The following is a 20,199-nucleotide window of genomic DNA, read 5'->3' as shown; positions in this document are numbered from 1 at the left end:
GATAGGAGAAAGCCAGCCGGCGGATAATGTTCGTTCTCGGAACGGCCGCCTTTCTCCTATCCTGTCTTCCTTCTCTCTTCCAATTCGGGACGATAAGACCTTGGCCGTTACAGTTCCCTCTATCATATCTCTAAAAATTCTATTGTCTGATTTTGACCTGTCAGGAAATGGTTCATCGTCTGACATCCACTCTTGATGACTGACAAGTCCCAAGGTGAACGCTGAGGTGTGAAGTGTGGTTATCTGAGGATCTTTGATTAATCAGAGGTCTACTCTTCGAACCTTCGAAGTTTATTCAACTTCTTCTTTTCCCGTGTTTAGACATAGTCAATATGTAGACTATATGTGTGGACACAGCTTTAGAATTTGTACAGTGACGTCAAATCTTGAGTGCTTGATGAGACTTGCCAGTCTTGATTCAAAGATGTTATTGTATCAAGACTGTCAGATGGTCGATTTCCTGACAGTTCAAAATTAGACAATGGATGATATTTGGCCGGTGTCTATTTATAGACTGTCCAAAAGAGACGTTACCGTGTCTACATATAAATTAATGACTTCCTGGCAGTACCATACAGTAGGGAGTACCTACAGATCCAGAGTCCACCGTGCTAACCACTAAACCACTGAGGTTGCCATTTGTAACAAAGGGTTGTGATTAAATAATAAAAAAGGAAAAAAAAATCGAAGAGGTTTAGGGAATTGTATAGGTAACGGAGAGAGAAAGTGAACAGGATAGGAGAAAACCAGCCGTTCTGAGAACGAACTTTATCTGTTTAGGACAGAGTTCGCCCTGGGCGAGAATGTGTTAGTGTTGTTACAGTTCCTTTTATCAAACCATTTTATAAAAAAATCCATACCTTGGCTGAGATCGAACCCAGGCCCTCCTGTTAACCACTACGCCACCGAAAGCCTTGGTGTGATCTTGTGTTGGTAGTGACGTCACGACCTCTCTGATATGTTTGAGGACACTTTGCAACTTTTTTCCTCGCTTTACATTGACCTTTGTTGAAAATGCAGTTAGTCATGGATTTGATACGAAATGAATTACAGTTTTTTTTCCTCTCTAACAACTTTGCTACTATTTACTACCTTCCTATCACGGGGTAAATGTTTTTACAGGGTGTCTCAAGAAAGATAAAATCAAGATTGAAAGAGCATTTGATGTTGATGCATTTTAAATGGCAAGAGAGAAGGCAATAACTAGACTTTACTACAAGATTGTGGAGGGGGAGACTAAAGGAGGGAATTGTCTAAAGTAGGGAAATGTTCAAGAAGATGTGAAAGAAGACTTTGAATTAATAAAAATGTTGCTATAAAATGTACCATCACAATGTAATCTAACAGTGGATGATTCTAAATGGAAACTGAGGAAACACTGGTTAACTGATTATATAAAATGTACCATCACAATGTAATCTAACAGTGGATGATTCTAAATGGAAACTGAGGAAACACTGGTTAACTGATTATTTTTTTTTTCAATCCGGCCCGAAGGACCAGAATTTCCTACCCAGATTCCCGCCCGGGGCGGATTTTATCTTCAACGGATAAGGTTCGCCCTCGAAATGGCTGACTTTCTTCTATCCTGTCTTCCTTCTCTCTTCGATTTCGTGACGATAAGACCTTGGCAATTACAGTTCCCTCTATCAAACCTCTTTAAAAAAAATCAATTAACTACCTAGCTATCACTATCAGAATTAGAATCAGTCCCCTTTCCCCCTTGAAAATCTGACCCCACGGCACTGAATTTCTCTCTATGTTCAACTGTGGTAAGTTCAATTAACTACCACTCAAAATTAGATAAGTAAGGTTTTTGCTATAAACCCTATAGTTAAGTATAAAATGGTTTTATTGGGCTGTAATTAATTGTAAGGGAGGACATTTTCATTGGCCTCTGCGAAATCAGCGAGGTTGTCTGCCTCGGTGGCGTAGTAAGCGCTCGTCTGGTAAACAGGAGGGCGCGGGTTCAAGTCCAGCCGAAGGATGGTATTGTATCCTCATTTATTTGAGAATCTGTCATTTTGACAACATAAACTGGGTCAAGCAAAGAGGAAAGCTGTATATTTTAAGGTTTTTTTTTTTCGTATTTTTTGCTCTTCTTGGAACAAATCAATTTTATTTGAAACTTAGATGGCTTTTGGCTTTATTAGGATTTCTTTAATAAACAAACAAAAAATGTTAGCACACTTTAATAAATACAAATAAAAAAAAAAACAAACAAAACAAAATAACAATAAAAATAATAATTAAAAAATAAATAATATTGACAAAATCCCAACCCAAGGGCTTGTTCATCCCTATAAGGGAATTCAGCTAAAAAGGCACAATGAAAATGGCACTTACCTTCAAGACAGGGGGCTGAGGGGACTCGTACTAATGCAGGTATTAAATTTTATGACCTAACTTGGACTCGAACCACGAACCTACAGATTCAAAGTACACCGTGCTAACCACTGTTTCACTGAGGCTGGTTTAGGTCGGCATCTGGAAACAGGGTGGGAGGGGACTTGAGGATTTGTTTTTTATGTGTCTTCACTTTTTTGAAACACCCAGTAAAAAATACCTCGCTCAGACTCTTTTTCAGTCTAAAAGTAGTCTACAACCTTTTTTTTTTGAGGTTCGATAGGGGGAACTTTAACTGCCAAGGTCTTATCGTCCCAGAAGCGAAGAGAGGAAGAAGACAGGATAATAGAAAGCCAGCAGAAGAGCTTGCTTGGTCGAAAAAATATGGATTTTTACAATTTTATTTACATAATTACATATCAATTTACAAGTTCAGATTGTAAGACTCAAAGACCTACCCCTAAAGGTTGGTCTAAGTTCCTCTTACTTAGATCTTAAGCGGGACAGAAACAAGTACAGGGCAGTGATCTATAAAGAGAAATTTTGTATGAACGCCTGGTTTCTTATTTAGGTATGCAATGTGCAACACTTTATGGATATACTTGCCCTTAGTGGAGATGTCATAATCACCATTAGATACTTTATTCTTAAGCCAGCGGCAATAGAACGTTGAATGCATCTATTCCCAATAAATCACTCAAGTTAAGCAACGTTGCGCGTGGTTAGTAACTGGATAGATGACCATCTGGGCAATCTTTTAGTTTTGTCAACGAATAAATCCCAGAACATTTGAAGAAGACTGAAAAAGCTTTCCTCAAATTGTTTCTCCTCTCCAAGTAATGCTAGAATCTTGAGAACTTTCTTATTAGTTTTTTGATATAGTTTGAACTGATTTATTGACAACAACTCCACTAGTGCTTTAAGTGACTTGAACTGATTTCTCATTTCTTTGTGAATTACTAGATGGTTCAATATATCTATTCTAAGTTCTAGACCTTCTTTTGTCTTTTCATCCACTCGTTGGCCTCGGTGGTGTAGTGGTCAAGGCGCTCGCCTAGTAAACAGGAGGGCGTGGGTTCAATCCCAACCGAGGTATGGAATTTTATCCTCAATACAATATTTGAGAATTTGATCACAATAATAGTAGTAGCCTACTGCTGGAGTAAAGGGACTTTTCAGTCCTCTGCGAGCAGTATAAATAAGCACTATTATTATTATTAAACTCTGCATTAACTGAAAACTCTGTGCAACCCAGACTCTAGTATGCTGTGTCATATGGCAACCCAGACTCTAGTATGATGTGTCATATGGCAACCCAGACTCTAGTATGCTGTGTCATATGGCAACCCAGATGCTGGGCAGCTCATCAATAAATTAACCCAGACTCTAGTATGATGTGTCATATGGCAACCCAGACTCTAGTATGATGTGTCATATGGCAACCCAGACTCTAGTATGATGTGTCATATGGCAACCCAGACTCTAGTATGATGTGTCATATGGCAACCCAGACTCTAGTATGCTGTGTCATATGGCAACCCAGACTCTAGTATGCTGTGTCATATGGCAACCCAGACTCTAGTATGATGTGTCATATGGCAACCCAGACTCTAGTATGCTGTGTCATATGGCAACCCAGATGCTGGGCAGCTCATCAATAAATTATTGATTGGTTCTCTCTGGTAAGATCAGACATGAAAACGTTACCAGTTACACAGTGACGTTAAACGCCTATAGTGTGTCCAGATCAATGTGGCAGCAAAAAAATAGGCATTGTTGCCAAACATGTCACATGTACAATAATAGAGAATCTCTAAAAGGGGAAGCTATACTTTGCGCTTATTAATTTACAGTTTTTTTTTTTTTTTTTAAATTAGAAGTTAAATTTGTTAAATCCGTTTTCAAACCTGGAGGTACCTAGAAAAGAAGTTTGAATCAAGTTGGTACTTTGGTAGGTTGGTACGAATGGAAAAAGAAAAGAAGAAGAGTAAAATTGATGTATTGATTTTTTTTTCTTTTTTTTAAGAGATTTGACAGAGGGAACTGCAACTGCTATGGACGTATCGTCCCGAAATCGAAGAGAGAAGGAAGACCGGATAGGAGAAAGCCAGCCGTTTCGAGGACGAACCTTATCCGTTCAAGATAAAATCCGCCCCGGGCGGGAATCGAACCCGCGGCCTAGCCCTTACAAGGCAAACGCGCTATGCTCCAAGCTATGCTCCGATTTTGATGAAATTTATCAAATATGTTCAACAGCTGATCGATATTTTCTCAATTGTGGTTTTTTTTTTTTTTTTTTTTTTTTTTACTTTTTATTTTTTCAAACCCTGTGCGTTTTTTTTTCAATTTGGTTTTTTTTTTTTTTTTTTTTTTTTTTTACTGCTTAATACTGTCCATCTTTCTGTCTACTTCAAATGAATATTGATAGAGTACTTCAAAACTTTTTTATTTATTTTAATTAAACTTAATTTCAGCAGTCAATGATCTATTTTACTGTAAGCGATTTTATTTCGATGGTCAAAAACTTTAAGCGATCTAGGTACCTTCTATTGAACAAACGATTAAAGCACTCAGAGAATTAAGCTGGGATTTTTACTTTCTATTTTTCTTAGGATTCAATAGTGCCGAAATCGAGACTCAACCAAGCGAACTTAATTTCGACAGTCAATGAACGATTGTATAGCGATTTTATTTCGATGGCCAAAAACTCTAAGCGATCTGTATTCTATTGAGCTAGCGGTTCAAACACTCTGGAGAATAAAGCTAGGATTTTTTTTTTCCTAAATATTCAATCGTACCGAAATGGACACTCTACCAAGCGAACTTAATTTCGACAGTCAAAGAACTACTCTAAGCGATTTTATTTCGACAATCTATGAACGATTTTAAGCGATCTTTCTTCTATTGAGCGGTTAAAGAACTAAGAGAACACTACTGCTAGAACACTATAGTCTATGAGACTGTGAGATTGAATAACTGTGTGATTTGCAAATGAAACCCCTAGTCCCCTACCCTTAATGTGCGTAAGTGCTAGCTCAATAAGTGCTAATGCTAATTCAAGCTCAGTACTAGGTAAAGTTCTAGAAGAATTTATACAAATCTAGCTATTCTCAACCTTTTATTAACCTCAGCTTTTCCTCTTTTATTTTATAAGGTTTATTAGGTATGAATGTGAGTGTAATTGTGTGTATCTAACCCTAACCAGCCTAGCTAGCTGACAGTTTTTTCTCAGTGCAATAGTCTTAAACAAAAATGGACGCGGCACACAAGGGATCAAGACGACACCGCCTGAACATAATAACGGGTTCGATTCTCGCCCGGAGTGAATTTTATCCTGAACGGATAATGTTCGTTCGTGGAAAGGCTGCTCCTATCCTGTCTTTCTTCTCTCCTCGATTTCGGGACGATAAGACCTTAACAGTTACAGTTCCCTCTATCAAACCTCTATCCTGAAAGACAGAGGGATCTGTAACTGCTATGGTCTTATCGTCCCGAAATCGAAGAGAGAAGGAAGACAGGAGTTAGAAATTCCACACAAGAATCTTCTTTGTATTTGTGAATAAAGCTTTGTAACATTTCTAGGAATTGAGTAGTTAATTTTTCACTAGACTTGTACATCTTCAGCTGACTATCTTGCCATACAATAGAAGTTAAAATTTGTATATTTCTAGGAATTGAGTAGTTAATTTTTCACTAGACTTGTACATCTTCAGCTGACTATCTTGCCATACAATAGAAGTTAAAATTTGTACCATGTCATCAGATTTAACAAAATCAACAAATCTTGGACTTTTCAATAAATTTCCAACAAGTTCGGTACAAGGAAGGAATTGTTTCGGCAGAATGTTGTGTTTTAGCATATCTGCTACGTACATTAGGAAATTTTCTTCCAAGAACAGAACTCGATTACTCTCAATAGTTGACAAATTTTTACATAGAAACATAACGTCATTTTGAAATCTAGGATCTTGAAAGAATGGTTTTAACTTACTCGGTACGCCTTGTCGGGTAATTTTAGATTTACAAATATCTTTTTCACTCATGTTACTCAATATTTCAATAATAACGCCTGCATAATAAAAGGCTACCTCTCCCATTCGACTTGGTTTGTTCAACAACTTACAACATTTATGAAAGGAAAGAAAAATATGAACCAGATGTTTTTCATTTTCAAATGCTTTCTTCGCTTTCTCTCCTCTAGAAATGTTCTTAATTAATTTCACTGCTAAGATGGCCCGTTGTAATTCGTCATCATTCCCGTCCAATTTAACATATTTCACTCTCAAATGTTGCATTATTTTTGGAAAGACCTCATACAGGTAACTGGCATATTTCTTTGTTTTCGTGTATCTTTCCAATTGTTCTAAACATGCAATTTCTACTTGAAGATGTTCATACTGCAAGAAACTGAGCAACAAGAGACATCCTTGAGCAGAATGAAACTCTTTCAAATTTTTTTCATTATGGAAATCATAACGACGCAACAATTTGCAAAAGTGAATAATGTATTCCATTATCGTTGTTATGTTTTTACCGTCGAAACAAGCATCTGATCTGAATGCGTTAATTTCTTGAAGAATCCGCCCCGGGCGGGAATCGAACCCGCGGCCTAGCGCTTACAAGGCAGACGCACTACCAACTAAGCTAACTAGGCTGGCTGGGGAATTTCTTAATTGATTGTTTGCGCACCATCCTCTAACCATAACTTTTATTTTATGAGTTCAACTTAAAAAAAAAAAATCGATGAAAAGTTGGTCAGAAAAAAGTTGTTCAAATAGGGTGTACGTACCTGAGACCGCCGCTTTCTTGAAAAGTAGGACATCTTTCTGTCTATTTTCCTACTGGACGACTGTATGACTACTACTAAAAAATGGACGGAAAAAAACTAAGGATGCACAAAAATATGGACCTTCCGGCCGGATAAAAAGTATCTTTCCCGTAAATCCTGAAGAAATCGTAAATAAATAAATAAAAAAGGATTCCTGAAAAATACCAAGAGGTATTTACAAATAGGTAGATATACAGATATTGGACTCAAAAAAGCACGGAAGCACAAAATTGCTGATCCTTCGGGCCGGATTAATTAAAAAAAAAAAAAAAAAAGAGGTTTTTTTTTGGATTTTTGGCTTTATGGTTTTCTGGAAAAAATTTGCACCACCATTTTCGTGTTCCTGGTAAAAAGACCTTTAATTTGATATATAGGTCGACCAGGTTTGGATAATCTATGGGGACAGACAGACAGACAGACAGACCGACCGACCGACCGACAGAGTGACAGACACCGAAGCGAATACAATAGTCCGTCCCTTATACCTTTTTATTACTATTGTAATAATAAAGGAAGGACGGACTAAAAATGGTCAAAACAATCGCAAATCGCTGCATCGATCTGAACCAAAAGCTTCCTGTTGCATCCTTGGGATAGGTATTTGAGATTTTGATGTTCGAGGGTCTGTCCATCTGTTTCACTCACCTCTCAAATTCAAGCTGTTTCACCCGATCCCTCAGCTCAGCGGTCATAGTCAGACTAATCTCCTTTGCTGTCTCCGGATCATACTGTGTGGTCTCATTCAAATGTGAGTGAACCACTTCCTTCACGATCTTCTCTACTCGGTCTGGTTGGAACGGATTGAGTGAGGACATCCTGTATGTGTTCATTTTGGTCGGCATCTAAGAAAAAATAAATAATAATAATAAATAAATTTAAAAAAATGAAGTTTAATTGTGTTAAGCTTTTAACTACGCTAAATTTTATGACCTTGGACTCGAACCACGAACCTAAAGATTCAAAGTACACCGTGCTAACCACTGTTTCACTGAGGCTGGTTTTGGTCGGCATCTGGAAAAAGGGTGGGAGGGGACTTGAGACTTTGCTTTTTATGTGTCTTCACTTTTTTGAAACTCCCAGTAAAAAATACCTCGCTCAGACTCTTTTTCAGTCTAAAAGTAGTCTACAACCTTTTTTTTTAAGAGGTTCGATAGAGGGAACTTTAACTGCCAAGGTCTTATCGGCCCAGAAGCAAAGAGAGGAAGAAGACAGGATAATAGAAAGCCAGCAGAAGAGCTTGCTTGGTCGAAAAAATATGGATTTTTACAATTTTATTTACATAATTACATATCAATTTACAAGTTCAGTGCCCTTAATCACCAAAGTATGGAAAAGTATTTACAATTCCATATTTCGATATGATTCGTCCAAATTCAAAATTCTGCTTTTCCATTGGCTATTACACTTGTAAGATACTTTTCCATACTTTGGTGATTTAGGGCACAGATTGTAAGACTCAAAGACCTACCCCTAAAGGTTGGTCTAAGTTCCTCTTACTCAGATCTTAAGCGGGACAGAAACAAGTACAGGACAGAGATCTATAGAGAGAAATTTTGTATGAACGCCTGGTTTCTTTTTAGGTATGCAATGTGCAACACTTTATGGATATAGTTGCCCTTAGTGGAGATGTCATAATCACCATTAGATAATTTCTTCTTAAGCCAGCGGCAATAGAACGTTGAATGCATCTATTCCCAATAAATCACTCAAGTTAAGCAACGTTGCGCGTGGTCAGTAACTGGATGGGTGACCATCTGGGCAATCGCGTGCTTTCTTTTCCCGGCCCCGCTCAGGCCGGGTGAGGTTAATATACCTGCCTCGGTGGTGTAGTGGTCAAGGCGCTCGCCTAGTAAACAGGAGGGCGTGGGTTCAATCCCAACCGAGGTATGGAATTTTATCCTCAATACAATATTTGAGAATTTGATCACAATAATAGTAGTAGCCTACTGCTGGAGTAAAGGGACTTTTCAGTCCTCTGCGAGCAGTATAAATAAGCACTATTATTATTATTAAACTCTGCATTAACTGATAACTCTGTGCAACCCAGACTCTAGTATGCTGTGTCATATGGCAACCCAGATGCTGGGCAGCTCATCAATAAATTATTGATTGTTTCTCTCTGGTAAGATCGGACGTGAAAACGTTACCAGTTACACACTGACGTTAAACGCCTCGGTATCATGGGTAATTATGCAGAAGTCACGTCCGTGGAAAAGAAAAGCTCCTTTTTGTATTTAACCTAGCCCTATAATAACACTAATCACTGCTCTAATTGTGAAAACTCCTTCTTGTGTTTAACTTATAACCTATAACTACAACACTGGTCACTGCTCGTTTGTGCCAGTTCCTTTGGTAGCAATATTCCAAGGACGTGACTTCTGCACAAGTACCGTATCGTTTAATATTTTCATACCTATTGCATACTCACTTACCCCATCCTTTGGTTTGAAATAGATCGGTACAGCGCTGGTCATTTTTCTGGCGATTAGGTATGTACAAAACTTGAAGTTTATACTATTTACAAAACTTGAGCTTTCAATTTAGAATATTTACAAAAAATGTCATGGACGTTTTAACTTCTATTTTATAGGGTTCAAAGGTTTAAATATTGTTAAAGCGCCTAATAGAAAAAAGGGTTTAAAATTTATTAAACTAAAGTCTATACGCTATACGTACAGATATTCTGTTGTTTTAAAATGTTTGCTTCTGATATTTGTAAGTTTGTAACCGTCCAACTTGTAATCATGTTGGTAATTTTATGTGTAGACAACTGTTACAGATGTTGGGAGCGGGCTTAAAAATGGGACACTTTTTCGCTACCATAATAAAAAAAACGTGCACAGTTAAATAAAGTGGAAAGCAGAGAAACTAAGTGGTATTCTTACCTTCTTGTCTGATTGCTTGAAGGATATTTTCCCCTAAGAATATTAGTCCAATTAGGGAATTTAAATAAAGTGGAAAGCAGAGAAACTAAGTGGTATTCTTACCTTCTTGTCTGATTGCTTGAAGGATATTTTCCCCTAAGAATATTAGGCCAATTAGGGAATTTCTTAATTGATTGTTTGCGCACCATCCTCTAACCATAACTTTTATTTTATGAGTTCAACTTAAAAAAAAAGTCGATGAAAAGTTGGTCAGAAAAAAGTTGTTCAAATAGGATGTACGTACCAAAAAAAAAAAAAAAAAAAAAAAAAAGAACCGAAAACCGAACCGATTCTGCAAAAATCCAAAGATCGTTTAGAGCTACTGAAATCAGAAAATCTTTTCGTTCGTTTTTTGAGGAGTGAAATTCGGAATTTTTTTTTCAGCACTAAAAAACTAAGGTGAAGAAAACTGTCTTAAAACTGTCAGACTTGGATATCATAATGTAACACAGGTGATGGGGACTGTTCAGTTTCTATCTGTGAGACTATAAATAGGGAGGAGAACAGCTAACCCTAACCAGCCTAGCTAGCTGACAGTTTTTTCTCAGTGCAATAGTCTTAAACAAAAATGGACGCGGCACACAAGGGATCAAGAAGAGACCGCCTGTACGGATAATGTTCGTTCGTGGAAAGGCTGGATTTCTTAATCTTAACCCCCTGATGGGATAACGTCCGTTCTCGGAACGGCTGACTTTCTCCTATCCTGTCTTCTTTCTCTCTTCGATTTCGGGACGACAAGACCTTAGCAGTTACAGTTTCCTCTATCAAACCTCTTTTTTTAGATAGTTTTGATAGAACAGAACTATAAACTGCGGAGGTCTTATCGTCCCAAAAGAGAGGAGAAAGATAGGAGAGGAGAAAGCCAGCCGTTCCGAGAACGAACATTATCTGTTTGAGATTTTGTTTAATCCTCTGGTACCCGAAGAGGCAGGCACAATAAAATGTAATGTTGTTCTTGTACATTTTATTTTTTGGAAAAGAACATTTTCTGTGTCAGAAATTTGACACGCGAGTGTTAGGTACCCTACTGTTTAACCCAACACAAATCTGAAGGATAAAAAAAGACATCTGAAGGACATCAATAGGGGAAAATGAAAAACAGATTGCTTTTTTTGTTTTACAATATTATTTTATTTTTGGTAGTGAATAAAATAATATTGTAAAACAAAAAAGTGATGTTTTTCATTTTCTCCTATTGATTTTAATTTGTTTTACCAAGTGCTGTGTATACCCTTGAAAGTTCTAACCATTTTAACATCTTAAGGACTTAAAGAAATACTTACCTACTAACTTGAAAGTTGAAGAATGGCTACAACAGAACAGAATAGAATGAATAAAAAAGAGTACAGTAAATAACGCATGTGGGACTAAAGAAGAAGAAAAAATAACTCCTCCCTGAAGGGGACTGAAGGGGGTGTAGCTAAAAAGAGTTTTAATATGTACCTACATAGAGGGAACTGTAATATTGTTAAGATCTTATCATTCCTTAAGCGAAAAGAGAAGGAAGACAGGATAGGAGAAAGCCAGCCATTCCGAAAACGAGTCTTACCTGTTCAGAATAAAATCCGCCAAGGGGGGCAATCGAACCTGCAACCTAGCACTTACAAGGTAGACGCACTATACCAACCAAGCTAACGAGGCTGGCCAATAAGGGGTTAAAACTACTTAGTAACTCTATCAGCCTGAGGGAAAACAATTTACTAGTGACATTTCCACCACCCTAATCTTCATATTAGTACCTAACTACATACCTACCTGGATAGCGCAGTAGTAAGCTCGTTTGGTAATCAGGAGGGCGTGAGTTCGATCCTAGCAATGGAATTTTATCCTCGTTAACGCCCGTAGTACCAGTTATTATGCATGAGTTTGGATTCAGCAAAATGTGACTGGTTTGGTTTGAATCTTTTTAGCCGATTGGGTTGCTCAAACCATTTTTTTATAAGTAAAAAGAAAAAAAAATACTAATTGGTACCTACCTAAGTCTCCTACCTTTGATAGTTCGATAGTATAATCCTAATGGTATAAACAAGGCTTATTCTATTCTAAACAAGCTGGGTGAACAGCTAATAAACATAAATGCCTACAGAGGTGAATGATTGCTTGACAAACACGAAAAGCCTGAATTGAATTTCCTCAACAGGGCACTAGAGGAAACAAGTATATACGCTAGAGGAAATGCAAGAAGTTAGTAATGGGACTAATAGATAATGCTAAAACTAGCGATCTACGTGTTTCTAATTTTACGCCCATCAAATTTAAAGAAAATAAAGCACTTTGTGCAGCACGAAACCCATTGAAGATAGGTAGGTAATGTACAAAATAAATAAGTGGAATCATTCATAATGATAAAATAAAAAACAAATCCAACACCATGCAATATGAGGATGTATATTTTTTATGGGTAGGTACGTGTTATATTGAGAAAATAAAACAATTGACAATGTGGATATAGAAATCAACATTGTTTCTACCGCACCCAGCGATTGATCTTGAAGATCTTCATTATCACTCCCTTGGTTGCCCATGGCTTTTGTTTCTTGTATGCGATTAAAGGTCGCAGTTGTAACATTGTCTGAGCAATTGTTTTTATTAGAGCTTGGATGTCTTTGTTTCTCCTTTTTGCTTTACGTAGCTCGTTCAACATGGCTTTTGTTTCTTGTATGCGATTAAAGGTCGCAGTTGTAACATTGTCTGAGCAATTGTTTTTATTAGAGCTTGGATGTCTTTGTCTCTCCTTTTTGCTTTACGTAGTTCGTTCAATTGGCAGAACAAGGCTAATTTTTTGGCAGGAGGATAGAGTAGCACGAATTCATTGACTTGTGTGAATTCCTTGAAGATCATCAACGCAGTACTATGAATAGTTTCATCAGCATGAGTGATATGAGGCATGAATAGGTCTGGGATAGAATTGAGCAAGAGAAACTTTGCTATATCCTCGTCACTAACAACATTCCCGAAAAATATTATGAGGTTTCTTAAGAGTTCTGATTCCACCGTTTTTCTCCTGTTGACTCTCTTCAAAATGTTTATGCAATAAAATAAATAGGACACAGTAAATCACTACTTGTTAGTTTATGAAATATTGGAGTCCGAAAATCTCGTAATCTAGATTTTGGGATTGCAAAACACTGAGAAATTGAGGGTAACTGGAAAATGAATGAACAGAGAACAAGGAGGGGAGGAGAAAGAAACGGAGATGGCTGGATGAGAAATAGATTGAGGAAAAAGAGGAGGAGGAGAAGGAGGAGGAGGAAAAGAGAAGAAAAAGGAGAGAAGAAGAAGAAGGAGAGGGAGAAGAAGAAGGAGGAGGAGAAAAAGAAGAAGGAGGAGGAGGAGAAGGAAGAGGAGGAGAAGGAAGAGGAGGAGAAGGAGGAGGAGGAGAAGGAAGAGGAGAAGGAGGAGGAGGAGAAGAAGGAGGAGGAGGAGGAGGAGGAGGAGGAGAAGAAGAAGAAGGAGGAGGAGAAGGAGGAGGAGAAGGAGAAGGAGGAGAAGAGGAGGAGGAAAAGAAAACAAGGACGAGATCTTTTTTTTTTACATTTCTAGGTCATAATATTATTTGTTATACATGTTACATTATTTATACAAATCTTAAATAAATAACATTTTGTATAACGTCCTCTCTCTCTCTCCTCCCTTTCTTCCTTCTCCTTTTTCTCTCTCTCTCCTTTTTTCTCTTTCGTTCACTATTTCTCTTTCTCACCCTTTAACTCTTCCTCTTCTATTCACCTATATTCTTCTTCTTCTTCTCCTCCTCCTCCTTCTTCTTCTTCTCCTCCTCCTTCTTCTCCTCCTCCTTCTTCTTCTCCTCCTTCTTCTTCTTCTCCTTCTTCTCCTCCTCCTTCTTCTTCTCCTCCTCCTCCTTCTTTTCCTTCTTCAACTTCTTCGCTTTTGTTTCTTCTTCTTCATTTTTTTCTTCTCCTTCTTCTTCTATTTTGAGTTGCGTGATGTCATAGATACACACATACCTACTAACCTATCCTCATGGCACTGACTTGTACCATGACCTCGTGAATCGTGATATTGTGTGAGGGAGAGAGAGAGAAAAGGAAGGGGAAGACTGACGCAAGAAAGGACGGAGGGGAAGGGAGAAAAACGAAAGAGAGAGAGAGAGGAGAGGGAGAGAGGAGAGGGAGAGGGGAGAGAGGAGAGGGAGAGAGGAGAGGGAGAGGGGAGAGGGAGAGAGGAGAGGGAGAGAGAAGAGAGAGAGGAGAGAGAGAGGAGAGAGAGAGAGGGAGAGAGGCGAGAGGAGGTTTTGACATCTACATGAAACCTAGATGTAAAATGTTAGTCTATGAGCCTATGTACATGATATATTGTACAGGTAGTGTCTAAAACGTTGAGAAAACTCATGTCACGTTTGAGTGTGTTTAAAATGTTATTATAAAAAAATAAATTTGTACATAACATGACACTTCTTATAGTGAACTCATATGTGAGTCAATATTTATGCTTGAAAATAATAATAATAATAATAATAATAAAATAAACATATTAAGGCTTATATAATGTGTTACATTGTTAGTCTAATATGTATAATGTATGTAAAAATATGTACAAGAATAGTGAAAAGTATGCTTTCTTGAAGGGCGAGAGATGTGAATTTCCCTATTGAGAGATGAATGACTTTTCTCGGTGGCATTGGTAAGATGTACCAAGAATTATCGAGTATATCGAACTGTGCTTCTGAGAATTCCTCCATAGTATAAGGCCAGGGATCTACAAAGAGCCGTTGTTGAGGCTGCTGTGGATCATAGAAGGCCTCTACTCCTTGGTTTCTTGAAGGGCGAGAGATGTGAATTTCCCTATTGAGAGATGAATGACTTTTCTCGGTGGCATTGGTAAGATGTACCAAGAATTATCAAGTATATCGAACTGTGCTTCTGAGAATTCCTCCATAGTATAAGGCCAGGGATCTACAAAGAACCGTTGTTGAGGCTGCTGTGGATCATAGAAGGCCTCTGCTCCTTGGTCTTTACTTGAGTCTACTTCATAGTACTTCTCGGTTGTTTCTTCACTCGAATCTTCTTCATCAGAATCGTCGTCAGTTGAAGCTGTGCTTCTGAGAATTCCTCCATAGTATAAGGCCAGGGATCTACAAAGAACCGTTGTTGAGGCTGCTGTGGATCATAGAAGGCCTCTACTCCTTGGTCTTTACTTGAGTCTACTTCATAGTACTTCTCTGTTGTTTCTTCACTCGAATCTTCTTCATCAGAATCGTCGTCAGTTGAATTCTCGAATAAATATGAGTATACAGTATACTCGGATGACTCTACTTCATATATATTTACATCTTCTATCGGCTCTCTTTCATAATCGTCTTCGCTGGAATCTTTTTCGGCTAAATCTCCTTTGCTTGAATCTTTTTCAGCTGAATCTTCTTTGCTTACATCGTTTCCCGTTACATCTGGTTCGACGGAATCTGCTTTCATGTCTTTTTCGGTCGAATCCCCTTCGACCAAATCTTCGTCACTTGAGTCTGCTCCTCTTGAGTCTGTTTCGCTGATATCTTCTTCGCCTGAAGATGATTCTAGAGATGTCTCATCCATTTCATCGACATCTTCAGACACTGTTTGATCTGATGATTCGCTCGACTTTCTATCGGCTCTCTTTCATAATCGTCTTCGCTGGATTCTTTTTCGGCTAAATCTCCTTTGCTTGAATCTTTTTCAGCTGAATCTTCTTGGCTTACATCCTTTCCCGTTACATCTGGTTCGACGGAATCTGCTTTCATATCTTTTTCGGTTGAATCCCCTTCGACCAAATCTTCGTCACTTGAGTCTTCTCCTCTTGAGTCAGTTTCGCTGATATCTTCTTCGCCTGAATATGATTCTAGGGATATCTCATCCATTTCATCGACATCTTCATACACTGTTTGATCTGATGATTCGCTCGACTTATATGCAGATTCGGCACCTTCTTCACTACGGCCCTTGTCACCTATTACATCTGTTGATTTAATGCAGTCCAATGAGTACGTGATGTACATTTCCATTGGGGTAAGATCATCTGGATCCGATCTACTTGATGCAACACTCTCCACAGCCGATCTTTCCGATTTGGCATCATCTTGATTTTCTGTTGCCGATTTGGATTGATCTGCATTTGATAATATTGATCCAGATTGATCTTGAGTAGATGAAGTTGAATTGAACTGATCTAGACCGGATGATATTGACGTGAACTGATCTTGGCTTGATGTCAAAGAACCAAACATAATATCCACACTTGATGGTATGGAACACATCTTGCTTTTCAATTTTGATTCGGAAAAAAATTAGTATTTTATTACATACTATTCTAATAATTTATTAAATAAGATAAAATTTAGTTCGATTTACCTAATTACAATGCGACCTGAATGATTTGAACATCATAGGCTGTGCTTCTGGCTATTTCTCATTGGAATTTGAAATCTTCAAAACTATCAAATATTTTTTCCGAGTGAGTTTTACAGTTGATTGAACGGTTAGCGGATAAGCTAAGTATAATTTCAACTTGGTCTACTTTCATGCCCCAACACACACACACGCAATCCGTTTTCTTCCATCATTTTTGTGGCTGTCTGTCTACAACTACCTGAAAACGGCTACTTTCCCTGTCGCGTATAATATCTCTAGTAGCGCGGTCAAACTTTCTTGACTGGGCGGGGCAGAGCGCTACCGCGCTCCTTAATAACGACTGGATATACAATATACCGCATGAGAACGTGTGTGGCCATAATCAACATAATCGAACGTCTGTGGCCGCCTCAAGTCTCATTCAACTTCAGGTCGTATTATGTAGTGTACAAGTGTGAAAACTCATCACTAGAAAGATAGGGTTGCTATAAACATAAACAGTGATATTTTCACCATCAGGAAGCACGACACGATACCTACATCACTTTTTCTCAATTACATATTTTCCAGCAGTGGTTTTGTTTGTTCATTGTTAGGGTATGTTATTCAATATAATGTACAGAGACAGAGAATAGAGGGAGAAAGACGATAAGAAGAGAGGTAAAATAAAGAGAGAAAGAGGAGAGAGAGGTGAGGGAGAAAAGAGAGATAAATAGGAAGAATAGTCAGGGAGGGAAAGAGGAAGAGAGAGAGAGAGAGAGAGAGAGAGGAAAAAAAAGAAGAAGGAAATTCCATCCTGAAACATCCTCCCTGTTTAAAGTCTCCCAGGCGGACTAAGCTGGTCTACTCCCTGTTTAAAGTCTCCCAGACAGACTAAGTTGGGAGAGAGAGAGGGAGGAAAAAAAAGAAGAAGGAAATTCCATCCTGAAACATCCTCCCTGTTTAAAGTCTCCCAGGCGGACTAAGCTGGTCTACTCCCTGTTTAAAGTCCCCCAGTCAGACTAAGCTGCTCTACTCCCTGTTTAAAGTCCCCCAGTCAGACTAAGCTGGTCTACTCCCTGTTTAAAGTCTCCCAGACAGACTAAGTTGGGAGAGAGAGAGGGAGGAAAAAAAAGAAGAAGGAAATTCCATCCTGAAACATCCTCCCTGTTTAAAGTCTCCCAGGCGGACTAAGCTGGTCTACTCCCTGTTTAAAGTCCCCCAGTCAGACTAAGCTGCTCTACTCCCTGTTTAAAGTCTCCCAGACAGACTAAGTTGGGAGAGAGAGAGAGAGGGAGGAAAAAAAAGAAGAAGGAGATTCCATCCTGAAACATCCTCCCTGTTTAAAGTCTCCCAGGCGGACTAAGCTGGTCTACTCCCTGTTTAAAGTCCCCCAGTCAGACTAAGCTGGTCTACTCCCTGTTTAAAGTCTCCCAGCCAGACTAAGCTGGTCTACTCCCTGTTTAAAGTCTCCCAGATAGACTAAGCTGGTCTACTCCCTGTTTAAAGTCTCCCAGCCAGACTAAGTTGGTCTATCTACTCCCTGTTTAAAGTCTCCCAGACAGACTAAGCTGGTCTACTCCCTGTTTAACGTCTCCCAGCCAGACTAAGTTGGTCTATCTCCCCGTCAGCCAGACTATCACCACTAGATAGAAATGTGTATTTATAAATAAAAACAAGATATTGTTTGCCCTATGTGATGTAAGTTTAAATACAATTTGTTTATTATACCTAATAGAAAACATAAATACATATATTGCTTTTCAAAAAATAGAAAATATTACAGCGTGAATGACATTGAGAAAAATTCTGGGGAAGAAGAAGGAGAAGGGGAAGGAGGAGGTGGTGGAGGAGAAGGAGGAGGAGCAGAAGGAGGAGGTGGTGGAGGAGAAGGAGGAGGAGCAGAAGGAGGAGGTGGTGGAGGAGAAGAAGGAGGAGCAGAAGGAGGAGGTGGTGGAGGAGAAGGAGGAGGAGCAGAAGGAGGAGGTGGTGGAGGAGAAGGAGGAGAAGGGGAAGGAGGAGGTGGTGGAGGAGAAGGAGGAGGAGCAGAAGGAGGAGGTGGTGGAGGAGGAGAAGGAGGAGGAGGAGCAGAAGGAGGAGGTGGTGGAGGAGAAGAAGGAGAAGGAGGAGGAGGAGGAGCAGAAGGAGAAGGAGAAGGAGGAGGAGAAGGAGGAGGAGAAGGAGGAGAAGAAGAAGGAGGAGGAGGAGGAGGAGAAGGAGGAGGAGCAGAAGGAGGAGAAGGAGAAGGAGGAGGAGAAGGAGGAGGAGCAGAAGGAGGAGGTGGTGGGTTCGAATTTCCTTTCACTAGAACCTATTCTAAGGCCAGCCACTTACTATCAGGTTGACCTGACAGGCGGACCTTTTCAGCCGTACCTGTGAGGTTTACCTGATAGTGTGTGTGCTCATCAGGTAGACCTGACAGGCGGACCTTTTCAGCCGTACCTGTCAGGTCTACCTGATAGTGTGTGTGTTCACTGTACACGAGTCCAGTTTTCTTTTTCTTTTGAGATATGACAGACTTTATAATAATAATAATAGACTCTTGAGTGGAAGGCAACCACTAGGCGAGGTGAACGCCTTAGGCGTTCTCTACCACCTAACCCTTAGAGCTCCATTATTACGTGGTCAAATTATCAAATAAATGAGGATAAAATCCCTGTATGGCTTGTTTATTATCTCTTGGGTTGGAGCTCCGTTGTGGACGCCTACTCACAAGTCCACAGGTCTCCTTAAATCAGTCTCTCTTCAAGCGGTTGGGTCGGTACTAGGGTAAGTGTACCATTTATTGGCCCACCTGTACCATACGCCACATAAGCCTCCAAGTCTCACTCGAATATCCCGCCGGACATTTGCACGCGTACGAGGTGAGCGGGTCCGCACAGCTGAAAAACAAATAGAATAGAATAGGAATAGAATAGAATAGGAATAGAATAGAATAGAATAGAATAGAAGAGAATATAGAATAGAATAGGAATAAAATAGAATAGAATATGAATAGAATAAAATAGAATATGAATAGAATAAAATATGAATAGAATAGAATATGAATAAAATAGAATAGAATATGAAAAAAAATAGAATAGAATACGCATAGAACAGATAAGATAAGATAAGATAAGATTATTAGAAGAGAATATGAACATAAATAATACGAAAAGAAATAGAATTGAAAACTGAAAACAATGAGAAAGAAGTTCAGTGAATTGTAGAACTCGCTTACTCACTCACTCTGTTTGTCTCACACACTCACCCTCCCACTGACTCTCTCACTCACATGTTCCCTCACTCTCCCACTCACCCACTGACTCAGGCCCGGTTTCTGACAAGACGAAACTCGAGAGTTTGAGCTCACTAACCGCGGAGTTTGCAAAAAGTGCGTTTCTAACAATATACTTCTTCGAAATTCCGCAATTTTAGCGCTAGTGTCGTTGTTGATTTTGAACCACGCGTTTGTTCCTCGGTTAAGACCTAAACCGAGGAGTTTCATTTCCATTTGTTTACATTTTGAGTTTTGATTGTCGTGATTTTTTTTTTCTCATCTATGACTAATGATCACTCAAGTATACTTCTGTGTTTATGTTATTTTTTTTTATATATTATTATTATTTGTTAATTATAGTCGTTGTTGTTATTTGTTTAGTACAGTCAACGGGTCTTCTTCCGGATTTGATCCGCTTTGAGCTCAGCCACATATTTGTGTTCATGGATAGTTTGTATCTATGATAGTTCTTCTCATCTTATTACAAATTTTATTATTATTTTTTATTCTTCCCATTATCTTTCA

The 20,199-nt window shown here is 38.8% G+C and overlaps 4 protein-coding genes across 4 annotated transcripts; all 4 read right to left on the bottom strand.

Moving 5' to 3' along the window:
• Positions 1 to 5,862: 5,862 nt before the first annotated feature.
• Positions 5,863 to 6,917, bottom strand: LOC113469961 (the record flags this gene model as incomplete). Its single annotated transcript, XM_026828043.1, has 2 exons — positions 6,018 to 6,917; positions 5,863 to 5,928 (listed from the first exon to the last, which is right to left on the bottom strand). Coding segments are annotated over exons 1-2 (909 nt in total), but the record flags the coding sequence as incomplete, so codon positions are not given.
• An 898-nt stretch (positions 6,918 to 7,815) lies between these two features.
• On the bottom strand, positions 7,816 to 9,711 carry LOC113469959. The gene is made up of 2 exons (XM_026828042.1): positions 9,607 to 9,711; positions 7,816 to 8,016 (listed from the first exon to the last, which is right to left on the bottom strand). Exons 1-2 carry the CDS (start codon positions 9,646 to 9,648, stop codon positions 7,816 to 7,818), a joined length of 243 nt encoding a protein of 80 aa, XP_026683843.1. The 5' UTR covers positions 9,649 to 9,711.
• Positions 9,712 to 12,434: 2,723 nt separating this feature from the next.
• LOC103515299 lies at positions 12,435 to 13,122 on the bottom strand. Its single transcript, XM_008480234.2, has 2 exons — positions 12,820 to 13,122; positions 12,435 to 12,700 (listed from the first exon to the last, which is right to left on the bottom strand). Exons 1-2 carry the CDS (start codon positions 12,985 to 12,987, stop codon positions 12,566 to 12,568), a joined length of 303 nt encoding a protein of 100 aa, XP_008478456.1. The 5' UTR covers positions 12,988 to 13,122; the 3' UTR covers positions 12,435 to 12,565.
• A 1,737-nt stretch (positions 13,123 to 14,859) lies between these two features.
• Positions 14,860 to 16,507, bottom strand: LOC103515303 (dentin sialophosphoprotein-like). The gene is made up of 3 exons (XM_026828041.1): positions 15,976 to 16,507; positions 15,329 to 15,673; positions 14,860 to 15,149 (listed from the first exon to the last, which is right to left on the bottom strand). Exons 1-3 carry the CDS (start codon positions 16,340 to 16,342, stop codon positions 14,860 to 14,862), a joined length of 1,002 nt encoding a protein of 333 aa, XP_026683842.1. The 5' UTR covers positions 16,343 to 16,507.
• Positions 16,508 to 20,199: the final 3,692 nt, after the last annotated feature.

This window comes from Diaphorina citri, unplaced genomic scaffold (genome assembly GCF_000475195.1).
Source record: "Diaphorina citri unplaced genomic scaffold, Diaci psyllid genome assembly version 1.1 scaffold1315, whole genome shotgun sequence".
Classification (NCBI taxonomy): Eukaryota; Metazoa; Arthropoda; class Insecta; order Hemiptera; family Psyllidae; genus Diaphorina; species Diaphorina citri.
Note: the sequence above shows the minus strand (reverse complement) of the source record. Positions and strands in the feature narration are given on the sequence as shown.

Coding starts and splice junctions, on each gene's coding strand:
- LOC113469959 (XM_026828042.1), bottom strand. CDS start 9,648: ATGACCAGCGCTGTACCGATCTATTTCAAACCAAAGGATGGG. Junction 8,017..9,606: donor ATTTCAAACCAAAGGATGGG/GTAAGTGAGTAT, acceptor ATTTTTTCTTAG/ATGCCGACCAAAATGAACAC.
- LOC103515299 (XM_008480234.2), bottom strand. CDS start 12,987: ATGCCTCATATCACTCATGCTGATGAAACTATTCATAGTACTGCGTTG. Junction 12,701..12,819: donor CAAAAAGGAGAGACAAAGAC/ATCCAAGCTCTA, acceptor AGAAACAAAGAC/ATCCAAGCTCTAATAAAAAC.
- LOC103515303 (XM_026828041.1), bottom strand. CDS start 16,342: ATGTGTTCCATACCATCAAGTGTGGATATTATGTTTGGTTCTTTGACA. Junction 15,674..15,975: donor TAAGTCGAGCGAATCATCAG/ATCAAACAGTGT, acceptor GCGAATCATCAG/ATCAAACAGTGTCTGAAGAT. Junction 15,150..15,328: donor ATACTCATATTTATTCGAGA/ATTCAACTGACG, acceptor TCAGAAGCACAG/CTTCAACTGACGACGATTCT.